At 29.9% G+C, this 20681-nt stretch overlaps 6 protein-coding genes across 6 annotated transcripts; 3 read left to right on the top strand and 3 right to left on the bottom strand.

The window, feature by feature from the left end:
• Positions 1 to 2560: 2560 nt before the first annotated feature.
• Positions 2561 to 4801, bottom strand: GO595_001770 (EF hand family protein; the record flags this gene model as incomplete). Its single annotated transcript, XM_067914605.1, has 1 exon — positions 2561 to 4801. One exon carries the CDS (start codon positions 4799 to 4801, stop codon positions 2561 to 2563), a length of 2241 nt encoding a protein of 746 aa, XP_067778019.1.
• Positions 4802 to 5728: 927 nt separating this feature from the next.
• Positions 5729 to 7448, top strand: GO595_001769 (TKL family protein kinase; the record flags this gene model as incomplete). The annotated part of the gene is made up of 2 exons (XM_067914604.1): positions 5729 to 7384; positions 7440 to 7448. 2 exons carry the CDS (start codon positions 5729 to 5731, stop codon positions 7446 to 7448), a joined length of 1665 nt encoding a protein of 554 aa, XP_067778018.1.
• Positions 7449 to 9628: 2180 nt separating this feature from the next.
• Positions 9629 to 11110, top strand: GO595_001768 (uncharacterized protein; the record flags this gene model as incomplete). The annotated part of the gene is made up of 1 exon (XM_067914603.1): positions 9629 to 11110. One exon carries the CDS (start codon positions 9629 to 9631, stop codon positions 11108 to 11110), a length of 1482 nt encoding a protein of 493 aa, XP_067778017.1.
• Positions 11111 to 12140: 1030 nt separating this feature from the next.
• On the top strand, positions 12141 to 12857 carry GO595_001767 (rac-like GTP-binding protein 5; the record flags this gene model as incomplete). Its single annotated transcript, XM_067914601.1, has 1 exon — positions 12141 to 12857. The coding sequence occupies one exon, from the start codon at positions 12141 to 12143 to the stop codon at positions 12855 to 12857; it is 717 nt and encodes a 238-aa protein (XP_067778016.1).
• Positions 12858 to 13338: 481 nt separating this feature from the next.
• GO595_001766 (uncharacterized protein) lies at positions 13339 to 17241 on the bottom strand (the record flags this gene model as incomplete). The annotated part of the gene is made up of 1 exon (XM_067914600.1): positions 13339 to 17241. The coding sequence occupies one exon, from the start codon at positions 17239 to 17241 to the stop codon at positions 13339 to 13341; it is 3903 nt and encodes a 1300-aa protein (XP_067778015.1).
• A 1443-nt stretch (positions 17242 to 18684) lies between these two features.
• GO595_001765 (Kelch motif family protein) lies at positions 18685 to 19845 on the bottom strand (the record flags this gene model as incomplete). The annotated part of the gene is made up of 1 exon (XM_067914599.1): positions 18685 to 19845. The coding sequence occupies one exon, from the start codon at positions 19843 to 19845 to the stop codon at positions 18685 to 18687; it is 1161 nt and encodes a 386-aa protein (XP_067778014.1).
• Positions 19846 to 20681: the final 836 nt, after the last annotated feature.

Below are 20681 nucleotides of genomic sequence, written 5' to 3'. Positions count from 1 at the left end.
TAATAAAAAAAAATTCATGTAATTAATTACAGAGAATTCGTGTTTTAATTTATATGTAAAGAATTTGCTTTCAGAACAAATTAATACATTAATATTACGAAAACTAAAATGAATATCGATTGGATACTAAATTTTTCATCAATTTTTGTTATTCAAAGATGAAAAAATGAGAACGGTTAAGAGGGTGCTCCAAAATAACCGTATATCGTATTCAATATTTTTCTTCGTTTTTCTGATGTTTATGGAATGGAACCAAATGAAGTGGAAGAATTGGCTGTAAAAGATTTTATACAAAATAAAACAACACTTTTACCACAACACGATTATATATTACCGTATTTGAGGAGTTTGCAATGTAATGAGCAAGAGTATACTTTTGAATCTGCGTTTTCAAAGATCACCCCTTCTTCAGATATTAAAGAAGCAGCACTAATTTTAGGTAAAGTAAAGCGTGTTCAAATAATAGAACCTACTGAATCTTTTTTAGAAGCCATGAAATTATTTACAGAAATTGAAACAAGAATTCGTTACTCAATTTTTAAACCTAATGAAAATCCACCACATCATCTCTCTAAGCTACTTACAACTAAGAAAGCAAGATCTGTTTTTTCAGATGTTGAAGTGACTTGTTTATTAGCAATTTTTGCTGATCCAAAAGGGCTTAACCTTAGAAATATTACTACACATGGTTTTTCCTTTGACACATCTTTATCGCTACCTCTTCTGAGAGGAGTGAAAAATTTGATATTTCCAAAATTAACCAATTTTAATCCCATTCAAATCGACTTTTTGAAAGAAAAATCGTTATTTCATTTTCACAAATTTCGGTTAAACTTCCCCGATAGATTAAACGGCTACCGACCATCTCGCTTCAATCTTTTGGATAATGATCGACTTAATGCTCTCAAAGAATCATATAAGCTTTATGAAAATGAACAATATTTTGAGTCTCTTCTTCTCTTGTTTCCTATTTTTGAGCATTCTTTAAGGCGCGCATCTGTTGTTTTAAATAATTATCCTTTAGATAAATTATGTGCATCATCTGAAGAACATTTTCTCACGTTTAAAGAGTGTTATCCTGATTTACCGGAATCTCTTTCGAATGCGTTTGTTGATCTCCTTTTTGCGCCAGATGGTCCAAGGATTCGAGATCGTCTTATGCATTTTTATTGTACTAATATTCCTAATGAATTTGTTTTTTGTGTTTTTTCTTTGTATGAGAAATGTTGTGATTATTTTGATGGAATTGATATTAGTGATAACTTTTGGGAATTCGCATTTCATCCAAGCAGATGTCTTGAGTATGAGATTTCTCTTACTTTGGAGATCCCTAGGCTTGATCTTCTCAAAGTATATAATAGTAATATATTTGAGCGTCTTTCTGAATGTATAATTTGTGCACGAAATGCAAAACAAGATTGGAAAGATGAAGACGCGAATAAATTTATGCACGGCCCTTTCCAAATGTTTATAGTTACATGTGTTTTGTGTTTTTTGGATCAATCAGTGACGAATGCATCAATGCAAAACTTATTAGGCTTAGCGTATGCACCTTTAAGAATGCATCAAAAAAACGATTGGCCAAGACTTAAAAACATGATTGTTTCTAGAGTTAAAAGTATTCGAAAACTTCTTCCATTCATTGAAAACGATTTTGAAATTAGTTTCGAATCATTAGAAAGATTTTTTGGAAATGAAACAATACTTTTGGATGCCATAAATAGATTAACTTTAAAGATTAATAGTAATGATAAAATATGATGTTAAATAAATAATACTTGAATATTAATTTTGAAATAAGTTTTTATGTGTGATGATAAAGATTAAGAATTAAATTGAATTCATTTTTTAAAGCAGTTCTCAATTATCTAATATGGAAAAACTTTTAGAATTGGAAAAAATTCTCTTTAGTTTAAAAGAGGAAAATAAAATTTATCAGTTCAATATTAATTGATTATGCATCATTTTTTGGATCAATAAAATGTTTTAAATATTTATCTATGAATGATGCTTATTTGAATTACACAGGTAAATATGCTATTGCAGGTGGAAATGAAGAATTCATTTATGTGAACAAAATCATACAACATTTGAAAATGCATATAAAACAACATTTAAATTTCATCAAAATGATATCTTTATGAAAATAAAATTGGAATTTCTGAACGAAAAGGAATTGATATTAATGCTTCAGATAAATTTTATTTTAATAATTTGATATTTCAAAATAATATTTTGAAATTATTTAAAACAGCACAAATTTTAGTATCTGAAAATGAACACACAGAAATAGCCAAATGTATGTTTATTTGTTTTATTTGAAAATTATTTTAATAACTTTGGACAACAAAATGACACATGGAAATTATTTCAATCATTTTGGACACTACTTATAATTGCAACTTGTGAAGGTCATATATCAAAATTACTTTTTGGACAAAAGAAATTGATGTCTGATAAAAATTTATTTAGTTTTCATAAAAACAATTTAATAACACAACATGCAAATTCAAGCAAAAAATCAATTCAATATAACAATTCCAATTAAAGATATTTTTAATCATATCAAATGTGCGCTTTCGACATCAGCAATAAACTTACTCAAACAAATACCATTTCCATTATCATAATACTTAATCAAATTCTGCAGTTTCTGCTTATCCAAAATGAATCCTATGTTCATCATTCTCTCAATGAACTCTTTTGGCTCGATGAAATCGCTTCTGCAATCTCTGAAGACGAATCCTAATCTTCTTCTTCTTTCAGAAAGTTTTGTTTTAATTTCGCAAATGAAGTTATGTAATTCATCCATAACTTCTTTTTCATTTGGTTTTATTTTATTTATTTCTTTAATTTCTTCTTGTGATAACTGAAGTTGTTTCAAATCATTGATCAACTTAGTATAATAAAATCGTTCTGGATGTACTTTAGATTGATAAAAATCTAAAATCATTTTGACTTGGTTTGGTTGAATTGGAAATCGAATGAAATTAAAACATGCTGAAAGTCGATCGTTCTTTATGAAGCCAGAATTGGTGGGATCACATTGCCTAAAGATATCAGAGGGATCAACCATCTTGGCAACAAGGAACGCTTTCAGATTCCGAAGAATTTCGGTGAATTCTGTGGACTTCGATTTCTCTTCTTCAACGATGACTTCATCCGGCGGTTGTGACGATGAAACATCGCGGCAAAGAAAAATGTAATTGACATCGGGATTACCGTAATGCGATATAAGGGTTTGAAGATCGCCTCGTGTAAGTCGAGGAAATAGGGAATTCATTACATATAAAAACTGGTTCGGCGGAATAATTCCTCTTTTCGTCCGATCATTAGATCGAAGCTCATCAATTAAAATTAGGTTTAATGACCGCTCGTAGCGCGCAAGCTTATAAATGACATTTTGAACATTCCGTGGTAAAATCTTCTGTTGTGATTGATTATCAGTAATTGGCTCTTCTTCGTCATCTGAAAGTTCTGGATCAATCTGGGAACAAAGTGGTTGCCATCTAATGAACCCTGGGTTCTTCCCGGGGAACTTTTGTTGGAGTGCCTCGATTTCAAATTGATTGAGTTGAAATCCAACTTGTTGAAGACCTGCACTAACAAGAGAAGCAGGGAACTCACCAAGGTTCTCGCGATCGAAGCGTGCAAATCGAGGGTACATTTGTGTTTGTTTGCTTGTAAGGAAAGAATTGATTTTTGAAATTATGTGATCAACATCATTTCGTTGAGTTTTCATGGGAACTCTGAAGTTGGAGAGGAATTTGTTGGTGTCTATTGAATTGTTACCAGCGTTATAAGAATTTGCAATAAATATTATTTCATCAGAAGAAAGACCAAGTTGAAGTTGTTCAAGCGTTTTCATGAACTGATAACGTGAAGCAATTGGTTGAGATGGATCAAAATAGTTATTAAGATCAATTTTTCTTGTTTGGATCTTATTTTTAATTTCCGATAAAAGATCCCCAAGATCATATGATCTCTCGCGAACTGGCTCTGGAGCCTTACGCTGAAATTCTTGACTATGCTCTTCGTAATAGCTATTTGTGTCAATATAAATTTGCATATAATTTACTTGATTGTCGGATTCATAATACTTGGCTACTTCTTCGAGGTCACGGGAATTCATTCGAACACCGGAGGCAATCATAAGACGAGTGAAAATACCAAAATCAACTTTTCCGATGTTCAAACGATCTCGTTGTGAGAATAGAGAACGTAAATCGACGCCAAGAGAAATGATTTGGGTGATCGCGGAAATAACTGTTTGTGGCATCTTTTTTGGTTGGGTGATAGAATTTATGTTATCATTTATTGCATTGATAACTTCGGAATAACGAATAACGCCGTTATCAGAAAAGTAATCTATAATTTCCTCATTTGCTTTGGAAGGTCCAAATGCTCTGATAAAGTCATTTTCAGATATGTATCCATTATGATACCTATCATATGATCTGAAGACATCTTCAATATTAACGTGTTGCATTCGTGATTTTTGGTATAATTCTGTTAATGCTGATTTGCAAAGTGGAGTTTTGTTGCTTAGTTTTGTAGCATTTTTAACTGCTTGAATGAACTTACTTGAATTAATTCTATCTGCTCCAGCAGAAAAAGTATCTCTAAGAATTTGAATTTCTTTTGCTGACAGACGAATTTCACATGTTGTTAATATTTGTTGGAATTGTGCATATGTTACATACCCGATTTTTCTGCGATCATATGTATCAAAGACATCTTCAAGGCGGATCTTTCTTAAAGTTATTGCATTTTGGATCTTCCTCAAAATGTTCGATTCCATGTAAAGTGTGGACGTTTTGAATTTTCATGGAACGTTTAAAAAATTAAGTTGCAAATTTGACTGGTTTATTTAAAAATTAATTGGTTTATACAAATGAAACCAAAAGTTTATGAAAACCTTTGATTATTAGTGCATTATTTCATTTTATTATCACCACCGGGAAAGCCCTTGCAAGTGAAGCCTAGAGATCAAAATTAAATTAAACTGATTATTTTTCAAATTTAACAAATCATACGATTTGAAATCAAATTATAATATATAATTTTTCACTGCAAAAACAGGTATTTGGTGAGAAGAAAATGTTAAAAAAATCATCTTTTGTTAACTATTTCTAAATTTTAAATTTTTATATAATTTAACAATAATACCAATACAAATAAAATTAAAGGAGAGCTACAAAAGAACATTTGATTCAAAACAAACAATTAAATTTTTTAACTTTTTAATTAGATTTGATCAATTAGATAGTTTAACGAAATTTAGCTAAGATATAAGGAGGGAAAAAACTATTCCTCGTTTTAGCTACGCTATATTAAAAAAATTGTTTAAATCAAATAATGATGCTCATTGAATAAATGTTAATAAAATGAATGATTTTACATGTCAGGAAGTGGTGTCATTCAGAATTGATTCATTTTGCAGTATATTTTTTTTCCTTAACTTCAACAAATTCATGAACTTTCATGTTTGAGAATTTTTTGTATTGATTTTTTTGTATGAATTTTATTGAAAAAGAATTTATGTATAATTCAAAAAGTTTGCTTTTTGAATGTTCCTGCCAAAAATTCTGAGGTGCGTGACAACATCACCTTTTACATCTCCGACAGATCTCTGCAATATTTCGATCAAAACAATGCTTTAACCGGATCAACAATCCAACAAAAAATGCCAATATACAATCTATTGTCAATTTCAATAATTTTATTCATGGAGTCCGATCCATATAAGAATCGACTTAAAAAACATTATTTTCCAAACCTTGATGATTTTGAAGTTGTTAAAAAAGGGATTAGCCAAGGAGGTTATGGCATTATAGACAAAGGAATCATCAAAATAACATCACAATATGTCGCAATGAAAAGAGCAAGAACAAACGAAGCATATGAATCACTTAAAGAAGAGTTTAAGCTCCTTTGTAAATGTACACACCCTGCAATTCAATCGATTATTGGTTTTTATGATACAGGAAATTACAATGATTCAGTCTTGATCACTCCTTTTCAAGAACATGGATCCTTACGTGATGTAATTTATCAAAAACCGGAAGAATGGAATATAGAAACAAAAATTATTTCAATATTCGGAATTGCTTCAGGTATGCAATATCTACATAGTATTGGTATATGTCATCGTGATCTCAAAGTTGATAATATTCTTATCAATGATAAATTTTATCCGATAATCTCTGATTTTGGTATTTCTAGAGTAATACCAACAAATGAATACATGTCAACCCATGTTGGAACTTTGTATTATATCGCACCAGAGATAATTCAAGGTAATGATTATACAAAAGAAGTTGATGTGTATTCATTTGGATTACTTGCAAATGAGATATTTACTGGAGAAATACCATATAAAAAACTCAATGCATCTGACATTATTGAAAATAAAAAAAATGGAACTCTTCCGGAAATAGCAAAAGATATCCCCGAGTTTTTAGAGAAATTAATACAAGCTTGCCTTTCACAAGAACCAACTAAGAGACCAACTTTCAAGAAAATAGTAAAAAAAATCAAGTCTCATTATGATGATATAGTAGATAATACAAAGGATATTGATACATACAAGCAATATTTAAATTCTTGGGATTTCTGTCCCATGCCAAATTTTGTTATACCAGAACCATTGATATATGATCCTTCTCAATGGGAAGAAAAAGTTATTGATATCGAAACATTTGAAAAAGTTCTTGCAAAAGCTGAAGGAAAATCAATTATACTTGTAATGTTATATGGTAAATATCAATCAGGTAAATCAACATATCTAAAAACATTAACCGGAAATTCAGCATTTTATGCTGGAAAAGGAACAAAAAGTCAAACAAAAGGTTTATTAATTGATGGACCATATATAGTATCTGATTTAATTGATCGTTTGAAATCGATTAAAAAATCTGACAAAGAGGTCTTTAAAAAACTTGTTGATAAATGTAATTCACTTCCAATTAAAAAGGATTCAGTAATATTTTTTATTGATTCTCAAGGTATTGGTGATGAAGACTATGTAAAGAATTTGAAAAATATTCTTGATAAAGCTATTGCATTGTTTACTGGGATTTCTACTGTTTGTTTAACTGTTTCCGAATTCGCTGATACAGTTGATGGGATGAAAACAATTCTTACAACTATCCGTCGTGCTCAACTTTCAAAATCATTACCATTGTCTAAAGTATACTTCCTTGTAAAAAATTATGATAATACTTTAAATCGTGTCTTAAATAATTTCAATCCAGATGAATTCGCAAAGAATATCAAAGGCTTTTCAGAAGAATGGTGGAGAGAACATAAAATAGCTAAAGAGTATTATGCACCAGATTCGCTTCATCCACTTCCGCTTGGTAATTATATAGAGAATTTCAACGTTTATGTGAATACTGTGTTTCAATCATTATATTATATTTTATCTACAGTTTCAGATTCAATGAATGCAGAAAAATATCTTCTAACAATTAAAATTGGTAATGAAGCATTATTCAATAAGTTTTTTGTAGATTTTAAAAATCAAATCTATACATTTAAAAATCAACTTATCCCTGATGAAATTAATGAACCGCTTAAATATTGCTGTACATGTAGTTTAGTTCTTAACCAAAATATCTCATCAATATTAAAGGGAACTTTTTATTCTGATGAATATACGAGTAATAACCTTCTTGGAAATATTTTATATATAGTTACCATGACAACAAAATATATCTTACCATATATTCTTGGCGAAGAAGACATATCTTTCCTAGATTTCCAACAATTTTATTATGAAATTCAGCGTGATTTAACATCTTACTTGATATATAATAATAGTGATTGGAAACAATACTTGGAAGATGGGAAAAAACTTAGTGAAAAAAAATGGATATTTCAAGGCAAGGTTGGAAAAGCCTTTGATATATTATCATACATTCCATGGCTTGGATTAGGATTTTCAATTCCAAGAATTGTTATTGCGATACTCTTTAAAAATCATTTAAATAAATCAACTCAACTTGAAAAAAATTTGATCACTACTTTATATCCATTTATTTGGGATCGAAATTTAATTAATATTAAACCCAAAATATTTAATACATTTAGTGATCTTATCAAATACTCAGGTGTAATATCATTTGTCTTTTATGAACAACCAGATCAAGATTCAAGATTATTCTTTCAATCAATATTTGGTATTCAATTTATAGATTCTGGAAACTATATACTTTATGAAAAAATTAATGTACAAAAAACATTAAGTAGATTCGAAAGGTATAATAAAAAAAGATCTACAACTTTACCAATTGATAAACCTATCAATATTTTATATATAAAGAACATTTTACCACCCACACAAGTACCAAAAGAACTTAATAAATTACAATCGTCGATAGGAAAGAATGCAATATTTATTACAACAATAAGAAGAAAAGAAGATAAAATACATATAAAAGCAAACGAAAATTTATATCTTCTCACACTTGGAAATGAGTTCTTTACAACAGAAACCATAGACAAATTTGTATACAAATTTGAAATGCATTTATTGAACAAGACTATTGAGCATTCGAATGAATCTACAATACTTTTGCCAATATATGCTAATGATTATAATCTTTGTGAATATGGACCGAGGTGTATTGCATCAATTAGATATGCTTCAAGGTGTATTCTCCAGGATCCTAAGTTAAAAATATCAAAAGATGAAAGTACAATTTTCGATTTTATGATAACGATTAACCCAAATTTGAGATTACATGAAAATTAACTCCCCAAGGATTAATTAATAAAATTTAGGGATTTTTGTGTGTGTGTGTGTGTGTGTGTGTGTGTGTGTGTGTGTGTGTGTGTGTGTATGTGTGTGTGTGTGTGTGTGTGTGTGTGTGTTATTCTTTTTTCATATTAAAGTTAATTGTGAAAGATCTCAATATAGATCTGTATAAGTTTAGTAAACAACATCATAATTATTTTTACTATATTGTTATCATGGTTCATGATACACTTTATTATTTGATAAAATGATTTCAAATGTTTTTAAGTTACTTGTAAAATATTACTTAAAGCATTAGATTCCACTTAATTTTTTTTTTCTTAAATTTTCATTTAATTTTACAGTAATTACCTCATGAGGTAATTCGTTTGGAATGACGATCACGAAACGTTGTTGACGTATTGGCTTGATGTTACCTTGGGTAGTGATACATTAAGAGTTCCAATACTTTTAATTTAAGAAGAAAATACGATAACAAAAATAAATTTAATATTTGTAATTAAAAAAGCCACTAATAAGGAATGAATGATCTTAGGGTTTGAGCGAGAAAATTTGCATACTTTAATATAAAATTTAATAATTTTATAAAATTCAAAAAATATCAGTATTAACTCTTTACGAACATTACTTTCAGACATATATTTTTCCCAAAAAAATCACCTCCCTTGGAATATCATTTTCGATTGCTTTCTTTTCTTATAAAGAACTGTACATTTACATGCATCGCACCTTACGTCACCCTTTGCTTCAACAAGAATTGTTTTACCGCAATTAGCACAAGTGTATTCCACAGGCATATGCGCACGACCAAGTAAAGTTGTCTCAATTTTTCGGCCGTTAAATCAATAAACGGTTTTTCCAAAATCAATGGCTGAGCTCCGACCAATAGAAGAAGAGGAAGAAGAACAACCAGAATTAGTTGAAGAGGAAGAAGAACAACATGACCTTATCGTTGTTGATAATGAATTCATTGAAAATTTATTAAATGGAATCAAATCTTCAAATCCTCTCTCTTTGGCTCAAGCCGTTGATATTATTCTTGGCATTTTTGGGTATAAAAATGCTGTCGCTTTGGATGACGATTTGAGTGAGAATCCAACTTTATCAATTTTGACAAATCTTATCCCAAAACTTGTTGAAATATATGATAGTAGTAAGGAAGGATCGGTTAAAAAACAGAAGGTTACCGATTTACTCGAGAAATTGGCAGCTGCTATTTTTGATTCATTCGATAAATTCAAAAAAGAAAAACCATTATTCAAAATTTTTTGCAATGCATTAGGAACAATGATACAGCACGCAGATCCTGATGTTTACAAGAAGGCATTTACCAATGCAACTAAAGTTGGTTTATTGAAACAATCATATAATAACATAATTTTCAAGTTATTTGAAAAAACAGTTCTTGAGGAACAACTTCAGTCAATGACCATTCGTAATATATACTTACAACTCAGCTCATATGCAAATGCTAATTTAGTTGAATCACTTCTTCCACGAGTTGCAGATTTTTACATTCAATTCAATGAGCAATCATGTCCTTTCATCAAAAATCTCATTCAGAAGCTTGCAGCTGAGACAATTGATGCCTTGCAACAAACATCAAAAACGTTTATTTCTTGGTCCCTCTATACCACAGTAGAACTTATTACAAGTTATATCATTGGTACTCAAGATCGTCGTTTTATTCATCCTTTCATTACCACAGTACTTCCATTACTTAAGAACTTTCCCATTAAGTTATATCTTCCCTTCCAAATTCGGATATGTTTGCTAATCCATACCATTTCCCAAGAATTTGATGTTTTTGTCCCATTGCTTTCTTGGATGGCCGAGGCCATTCAGTTCGTTTGCACCGTTAGTTGTAAAGGAGACGTTAAGTTTAAATGGAACGATGAAATTTTATCACCACAAACGTTCTCCGTCGAGTTTTGTCATGAAGCCTTGGAACGCATTAAAAAGTTATTCTTTTCTCATTTAATGTTACAAGGTACATCAATTGCATTCCCGGAATTTATACATTCTATTAGGGTAAAGCTTGAATCTGTTCTTCATAGTCAACAGAAAAATCAAATTGCAAATGAACTCAGACCACTTATTAAAATTATAACAAAGCAACAACAGGCATTACTGGAAATTAAGAGAGGACTTAATTGGGAACAGAGAAATGAACAACTTGCAAATTGGAAGAGGGAAATTGCACTCGTCGATTTGCCTCTCCAGAGCTTTGTTAACAGGGAAGCAAAGGTAGAAGAAACATTAAAGCAGATGAATGCAACAAAGACAGAGAAACCACTCGAAGAATATAAAGATGATGAACTTACTGTAGCAACTGTGGATGACGTATGAAATGAATAAAAATATAAATAAAAGTATATTTATACATTTGTTATTTTAGTTTTTTTTTTTTAATAATTGATTCTCAACTTTTGAATTACAATTTTAAATTTCATAATTCTTTGGTCGTAATATTAATCTGATCTGCAAAACATTAATTTTATTTCTTTGTAATAACCTTATGCGTCTAAATTTTAGTTTCTATTTAACTAAAATTTGAATCAAATTTACATGATTGAAACCAGCTGCAATATATTAAAAAAAATCTCTCACCAACAAATCCCCAATTACATTTTAAAACAAATAAAAGAAAAAGGAAAATGTAAAGGTTTACATATACATAATTTTCATTTTGTTTAATTCTAAATTTGAATTTGCATGAAAGAATAGCTTTTTACTCAAATTTGTTTCCTTTATGTGGAGTGATAGACTTGAATTTTGAAAACATATTTTTGAAGAAATCGCTCCAAATACTCTTTGGATGTGATTTCACATGTTCCTCTCCATCATCTAAAGATGCTAAAGATAAAATCAGAATGATTGGTATAGCCCAAACAAATAAAAAGTAGTATGATATTATCAAAAAGCTACCTACACTGACATAACAAATAAATGTATATAAAAATGAGCAATGTGCTAAAATTGTAAAAGCTGAAGCAATTAGAAAATCTGGTCTTAATAAAGAGACAAAAGGAAATCCATTATATAAGATGCTTAACCACATTCCATTTGCGCCCATTACACTGAAATAAACAAGCTTCGGGAAGCCAGCAAATGGTAATAATAGTGAAAGCACTAAAATCAATATTGTTGCTCTCTTTAAATGTTTGATGAAAAAATTAATTCTTTCTTCAACAAATGACATTGCATAATATATCATGGCTGTAGCACAGCAAAGTCCCATGAAAACAGTCACCATAAATTCGAAAATTCCATTCAGAATGGAGAACAGTCCCATTCGCAAAAAAATTTACAACCGCCGTGAAAGAAACCGTTTACTTTCGACAAAAAGACGTTAACAACAAAATTTATAAATTCTCAAATGAATGAATCTATCAAATGTGTAGTTATTGGAGAAAGCGAAGTTGGAAAATCAAGCCTTATAATAACTTTTTGTAGTGGCTGGTTTCCAAAAGATTATATTCCAGTAGAGACCAATAATTTTTCTAAAACTATACTCTTCCAAAATAACCCAATAGATATAAAGCCATTTGACACTTTATCACAGTCAAAGTATGAAGAAGTTCGATCATTGATATATGACGGTGCTGATGTATTTATTATTTGTTTTTCTTTAATCGAACCCCAATCATTAGAAAGGGTTTCTACAAAATGGGCCAAAGAAGTTCATGATTTCAATTCAGAAGCACCAATTATTCTTGTTGGTCTCAAGAAAGATCTTCGAGATACTTTTGTTGAAGATCCAAATAACCCCAACATAAAGCCTATTCCAACAAAAGATGGGCAAGCAATGAAAGAGTGTATTGGAGCGTATAAGTACATCGAATGCTCATCTCTAACAAATACTAATGTTGATGACGTATTTTTATCTGCTTTGGCTGCTGTCTCTCATCAAGAGGAAAGTGATGATTCTACAGTAAGCGAAAGTGCTAATGCAAAAACAGGTCCAAGTGAAAGCGATAGTACAAGTCAAAGCGCAACTGCGAAAACAGGTTCAAGCGAAAGCAAAAGTATCAATGAAAACGAACAAAAGAAAGAACAAGAAAACCAACACCAAACGTCATGCAATCTTTTGTAAAACATTCATTCTGTTTTTCATTCTAATTTTAGATGAAATCATTTTGAAATTAAATATGAAATTTTATTAAAAAAAAAAATATTTATGCTATTTTCGATAAATGATTCTTTATATATTTTAATGCGATGAGATTAACAGTTTTGTGCAAAATAAACTTTTTGGAAACGATTTCAATCAAAATCGATCAAAGCCATCACTATTTTATCATCAGCTTGCCATACATTAATCTATTCATGAAAACGAAATAATTTTGCAGTATATTTTCCGTAAATAATTTTTCCATGATTAATTAATATATTATATTGCTTTATTGAATGAGAAAATCGCAAATTATTAGCCAAAAAATCCAACAAACGATCAAAATTCATTCAATATTTTATTTCAAAAACTGGAACATATTCTTTTTATGAATTCATTTAATTGACTGAGAAACAAAAATAAATACTAATAATGGCATGAATGCTTTACTAATTTTATGTTTTTAATTAAATACCATTAAAATACCGAATCCGATGATAATCCAGCCAATAATTGGAATACCACAGATCTTCAATCCTGCACTATAAGTCATTGTATAATATTCCTTATTTAATTCCAAGAAGTGAATTTGTTTTCCATCTTTGATATTTTTTTTTATTGTATCCTTATTAAAGTAATCATCCTTTACAATAATTCTTCCTTCTTCATCTATTCTAAAGTCATCTTTTGCTTCTGAAATTTGTTGTTTTGTTTTATCCAAAGTAATTCCGATTTCGTTGAAATATGTTTTCAGTGTATTATCATCTGAGTTTGCATAAACTTGGCTTGAAAATGGAATTATAGTTTCACCACTTTTCATTGTAAGTGTTGACATTTTATTTACTGATTCTCTAGACAATGTTATACTAATATGATTTGTCTCTATATTTGATATAGATGCGTCTACAGAACCTTTCCAATTCTTTGAACCATAAATCGTATCACTTCTTGGTTTCATTATTTGTTGTTTGCATCCTACCATTAATCTATTTGATTGAATTTCTCCTTCTTTATTCCAATCAAAGAATTCTTCTACACCAGGATCACCAGTAGAACTTTCAAGTTGATTATATTTCAATAAAACAGTTCCATGCTTCGATATATCTAATGGGAAGATACAATTAACAGAAGTGTTTTCAGTGCAATATGCTAAAATTGTAAATCCTGTTGTGTAATCATTAGTATATATTTGGAATATATCACCTTCTCTTAAGATATGTGTACCTTTTGGTACATCATCAATATATATCGAATCACATCTATCACATTTAACATAAATCGCATTTTCATTTTTCATATATTGATGAATGTTTTTGATTGTTGCATCATCAATTGCTAATTGACGTGAATCTTCAGTTAAATTAATATAATCTTGTTTCATTGCGACTGTGATTGAATTTATTGTAGTAGAAGTTGTTTCACTATTCATTCTAATTAACTTATTAAATGAACCAGATGAAAGTGATGGTAACATTTCTCTCTTTAATACAACATTCTCGGATGGTGTTACATAATATTTCCATTTGTTTTCTACATATTCTTTTGATGAAGAATATGGCTTTAAGCAACCAAAGTAAACATTACTTTTAGCTGGGACTGTAAATATTGGGAATTCAGAACAATGTGGTTTCATATCATTGTTATCAGGTGTTTGGAATATTGTATAAAATGTAACTTGAAGTGTTTGTTTGCTCTTATCTCTCCTTCTAAATGGAATTACGATATCATAATCTTTATTAGTTTGATCATTAGGATTTGTCTTAAATAATGTTAAACCTTCTTGAAGCTTAATTAAGTAAATATGTTCTTGATCTAAATTAATTGGTTCACTTACAAGTGGTTGAATATTTGGTAAATTAATTAATAAATATAAATGTGAAAAATCATATCCATCGCCATTAAATAAATATCTTATTACACCATATGATTCACCTTCTTCAAATGAAAGAGAAAGATCAATTTGTTCTCCACGGAATGAATCTCTTTTATAATCACCTGTATCATATATTGGTTCAAATAATCTACAAATGACACCGGCGAGTTTTTCATAAGGTTGAAGCGATCCTATATATGAATCACTTAATTCAGTTAAATATTCAACATCTTCGAAGTTTTCGACATTAAATGTCATTGAATAAGTTTCATCAATTTGAATTGTAAATGTTTCTTTCCCAAGTTCTGAATTCTTTATATTTACTTCTTTTGTAATATCATCAATTTTGAAGTTAAGTTTAAGTGAAACAGCTTCTGAATTTCCAGGATCTATTTTAGGAATTTGATATGTTATAACAGGGAAACTAATTTTACTTGTTCCTTGAGTACAACCAGTTGCATCTGCTACACGATATCTTAGATTGTTATGCATTTGTGTTATACGATATTTGGAATTACATTTTGTTGTATCTTTAGTTGTAACTTCTGTAAGTGTTAATTTCTTCCACATCTTAATATTATATACATTTGTTTGTTCATCATCATAATATTCATCCATCATATGATAATTATTATATGATGATGTATAACCTGTAACATTTGAATGAATGATTAAAGCCATTGTTTTATATTTGTTTGAAGATGGATTAACTGTATTATAACTATAATATCCATTAATATCATTCCATATAAACTGTGTTCCAATTTTTGTAATTGGACTAGTTTCCTTTAATTCAATAGTAAATCCAATATCTTCATCATTATAATTATATGTTTTCATAATATCTTCATTTGAAATGACTACTTCGGTATCTAAATTATATGACTTTATTGTGAATTCATTATATGAATCTGTCTTCTCCATATAAATATAACAATCTGTATAACCATTTTGCTTACTAAATGTATAATATTTCACTTGTGATTGTTGTGTAGTTAAGTTCTTAGCTGTAATCTTAATTTGATAATCTAAATTATCTTCTTTATGATATACTGGATTAGATACTTTAACAATATATCTTGTTCTAGCTTCTTTAGATTTTAATTCATCATCTAATTCATTTGATGTTAATGGATCAAATAAACATGTTCCATCTTCGTCACCAATTTGTTTTTCCCATATTAATTTTTCATGGGCGGTCTGCCATTTTGTACCATCAATTACTTTAATGCCAAATAAAGAAAGTTCTCCACCAGCTGTAAGATAAGATTTAACATAAGGAGTAAGTGATCCATATAAAGCTGGTGATGTACATTTTGTTGTATCAATACCAAACTTTAATTTTAATCCTGCTTTAGCACCAGCTTCAACATATAATTTCCCATCCAAAAATGAACTAATATTTGCTTCCACTCTAATTCCAAGTGATATTGAAAGATCACCTTCAATTGAAACTTTTAATTCTGGTTTTGTATCTAAGATATTACCATCTTGATCGATATAATCAACTACAAATTCTTTTGTCATATCTGGTGATGAAAACCCTTTAAGAGATAAAACACATCCCTTTTTAAGAGTTAATCGATATCTTTTGATATAAGTTACATCATCAGGAATATTAATTGCAAAGTTTTCAAGTTGAGTTCGTCCGACCAAAAAGACCCCAACATTAATATTAACCGTAAATATTTTTATCGGTATCATTGCAATTGTAAATCTCATTCCTTCTCCAATTGGAATAGGCGATGGACGTTTATAATCTACTTTCTTAGCTTGAACACCAGCAGCTAATTTTACAACAAGGGATGAATCAAGTTCAAGTTGTGCATTAAAAGCTCCTGTCTTCTTAAGTAAAAATGATGCTTCAGCATTACCATACAAGCCTCCAAATAGTTTAATTTTATCTTTAACTATTTCTTCAGGAAGTCCTATCTCTTTTGGCATATCTTTTTTCTCATCCCAGTTATATCCACTTTTGGCATAACATCGACTTCCAAAAGGTTTTCCATAACTTTGACAGTCATACTGGAGATTTGAAGATGGCATTCTTATCTCAAATAAATTAAAAACAGCCATGAATTCAGTTTTTGCCACTGAAAAAATTGTAACTTCTCCATCATCTGCAACCTTTTGTGAAAGAGTAAACATATCATTTGCTGTATCAGAAACATATGTCGACTTTTCTGTGAGAATTGCTTGTCCAATGGAGGTTGAACGATCTGCTATCAAAGCAACATATTTTAAATCATCACTAATTGCAGATCCTTCAAGTTCTTTTACAGTAACTCCGAACAATGGATAAAGAACAGATCCGTTAAAAGTATCTGAAATATATGGTTTCTCAGGGGTAATTGCATTTTCGAAATCTGCTTCTGAGAGCACACGCTTTCGTTTTTCTGCTTTTGCTCTATCTGCTAACTTCGTAAATTGTGAAGGGATATAGTAATATGGTTCGCATAATGATAAAGAAATGAAAAGATACCAAAACAACATGAAAAAATAAATGATATGGCATTTTTTTTCAAAAACTGGCATTTTCTAAGATTATGACAAAAAATTTATTCAATTTTCAAAGTGTGATGAGGAGTTTTTCTGTATGTCGTTTCCATCACTGATTCAATTCTTGAAAATAGTCAAAATTAAATTGGGTTAAAATAATTAATAATTAACTTCGTTTGCGCTAACACAAGAATTCCCATAATAAGATCTAATAGACAATTTTCATTTAAAAATTTGATTTTCCAAAAGAAAAAATTTATGGATATTGTTTACATCTATCAACATTAATAATCATTATGTAAATAAAGTTAATATAATTGAAAATATAATATTGTAAAAATTAAAGCAGTTTCATTAATTATTTCAATAAATTTTTTTAATAATTTTATCAATACTAAATAAAAAAACATTCATTGAAGGAGTGAAAAACTGCCTGAAACTTGCCTACTAATAAGATTGTCATTCATAGAAGCTTTTTTCAACCTATAATAAAAGCATATATAAGAACAACAAGTTTAGCGAATAAATATGAAGTAATATCATTGTATTTTATGCATTATGCCTTTTTTGAAGAATCTATCGTTTAAAGTTGTTTTTGACATCTTTCGTAATGATGTAAATGCAAAAGTTAAAATTTTCCGAACTTTATGCAGCAAATGCCTTCCAGTGTAAAAATTAATTTTTTTCCAGACAATTCTTTGTACATGTTGGTTTACAGTTTTCACTCCATTCTTCTGTACTTTTGGGATAAACCATACAAACACCGAATGTCAGCTAAAAGTGACATTTTGCTGTTTTTGCGATATGACCATATAAAAATTCAAAAAAATTAGTGGATGATGATTTCCTGACGAGGGGCATCCCAGCGAAACCGCCATCATTTTCCTCATTTTTTAACAAATATCAATACTTTACAAAAAATTGTATGAGAATCCTATCGTACCGTCGTGAGGGGTGAAAAAGTAGATCGGATTCCCAATTCTTGTTTCCACCACATCTCGACGGTACTATACAAAGGAAAAACAATGAGCTCCGAGACGATTGATCTGCACTCCCAGTAAAAATTTCAATACACAGGAAGTAGCAACACGGTAGTTTAGATTTTTGAAATTTACTCAAGTTTATATCTGTGGCTACTAATTTCCGATATTAACATTATATGGAAAAAACAAGGTTTTAAATTTTTCTTCATTTTAGCAATTTCCAATGTATGAGACCCACAAAGGCGTCACTACCACTGCTAAACGCAACAAAAGCAAAATCTGTCACAAAAAGTTATCGATAACTTGATTGAAACAGAGTTCTTTACATTTTTTTGAATTTAACCTACGACTGTTTGTTTATTCTAACGTTTCCTATTTTAGAACATTTTAAGAAAATAATTTATTTATATATCTACGAATTTATTCACAATTCCAAGGCAACTTCTTTCGCATTTTACTGGTGTTGTATTATGTCGAACATATCACTTCTCAAATGTAGTGCGGCCAACGCTTCGCCAACCCCTAAAATGAACAAATTTTTCTGTTCTGCAGAGGGGCACCCCAAAAAAGTGACAATTTCTCTTTTTTGTTCATCGTAAAAAGCGCTCATTGAGTATGTTCTTGGAATCATGAACATACCCAAGTCGTTAATAGTTCCATCCACGGCAGATAAAGATGTTCCATCTGGTAGAATATGGAAGACAAACCATCTCATTTTTGTTAAGTCAATTGCATACAAAAAAGTTGTTGGAGTTGCCGATTTCCCTCCAATAAACATTAAATAGGTATCAAAATGTACCATCGTAGCATCAAGAAGAGTAGGAGATGGCTCTGGTCCAGTTGTTGGAAGTGTTTCGATAGATCTGTCAGACATATTAATTACAAGTAAACCACCCGTTTTAGATGACCCATATATATAAACAAGATTACCAACAGTTTCGTATGCAGAATTACTACGGCCCATAACATCATTAGGAAGCATTTCCCATGTTAATGTTTGGAGATCTAAAATATAAAGATCAGAGGGCCATGTACCGTTGTAACCTCCCCAGAGGAATATTTGATTGTTAAAAACCGAAAGAACAAAAGAACTTCGAGGAGTTGGAATAGCTCCAATTGTTTCAATAATTTGAGTAAGACCTGTATCAAGATTAATGGAATAAATATCATTATAATAATTAAGACCATTAACACCACCAATTACAAAAAGAATGTTTTCTATTGCAACGGCACGTGAACCTGATCTTGGTGAAATTGGAATTCCTGATAAAACAAAATTAGACCATTGTCTAGTTCCTTTATGAAGGAACCAAACATCATTGAGATTATTTCCGTTTTCATCAATTCCAAATCCGATTATTGTCGAATTTTTATATTCAGAATAACATTGAAATTGTCCCGTTCTAGACACAGGAGCAATAGGTGAATCTGTTTGTTCAAGAGACCAAACTCCAGAAAAAAATGTTTTTACAATATGACTTCTTCGATTTCGTTGTAATGACTGTGCTGTTGGATTATTTTCTTTTTCTTTCTCGTTGTTAAGACGGATGCCACTCATAGGAACGTATACATCTGAGAAATTCGTGCTTGTAGGCGAGCTGACATCGCTACCCATTCTCTGAGAGGAACAAAGAATGTTCAAACAATTAACGGTCGACAAAAAGTACAATTATTCTAAAATATTTATAAACAACAGAATTTTTGTTCCCGCTACTGAAAAAGTTGATTATCCGTTTTTTAGATTATACGAATGAGCATTAGAATTTCAGAAGCAGAAGATGTCAGCATGGAAGATTCCCTTATATTCTCCAACGGAAGTGATTCTATGTCAATGTTTCAAATTGTTGTATTATTATCCTGTTCATTTTTATGCGGGTCAATTTTAAAATTTCCAAAACTTTATAAATGTGGATATATTCTTGCACCTATAATTAATCTAATAATGTGTTTTCTATCATGGCTAGCATCATATCTTATAATATATATAATTTCATTTTACAAACTACCAACAATTGAATTAATTTGGCAACGTAAATGGCCAAAATCAAGACCTGTTGTTTGTGTTCTTTTTGCTCTTATTGCCATTGGCTTTTGTTTATCATATTTTTATTCACTATATCATACATATGCTAGTTTTTTACAAATGTACATGTCTGAGCCTCCATGGTATTTAACGGACCATTGGATTTTCAGCATTGTAATTATTCTTGTATTTTTTTCATATGTTGCCACTAATCAAAAGATCACGATCATTTCCATTATTATGTTTATAAAGCTTATACCACTTGCTTTTTTAATTATCACCGAAATTTACTTTTTAGTCAAACATCCTGAAGCACGACCTCAACTTGTTGCATTTAATTCCGATTTCAACACCATAATTTCATGTATCTGTGGTCATTTTGATAATTATTTCACTCATATTATCATGATACCATTTGTATCACGTCT

This window comes from Histomonas meleagridis (assembly GCF_020186115.1).
Source record: "Histomonas meleagridis strain 2922-C6/04-10x chromosome Unknown contig_15, whole genome shotgun sequence".
Lineage (NCBI taxonomy): Eukaryota > Parabasalia > Tritrichomonadida > Dientamoebidae > Histomonas > Histomonas meleagridis.
Note: the sequence above shows the minus strand (reverse complement) of the source record. Positions and strands in the feature narration are given on the sequence as shown.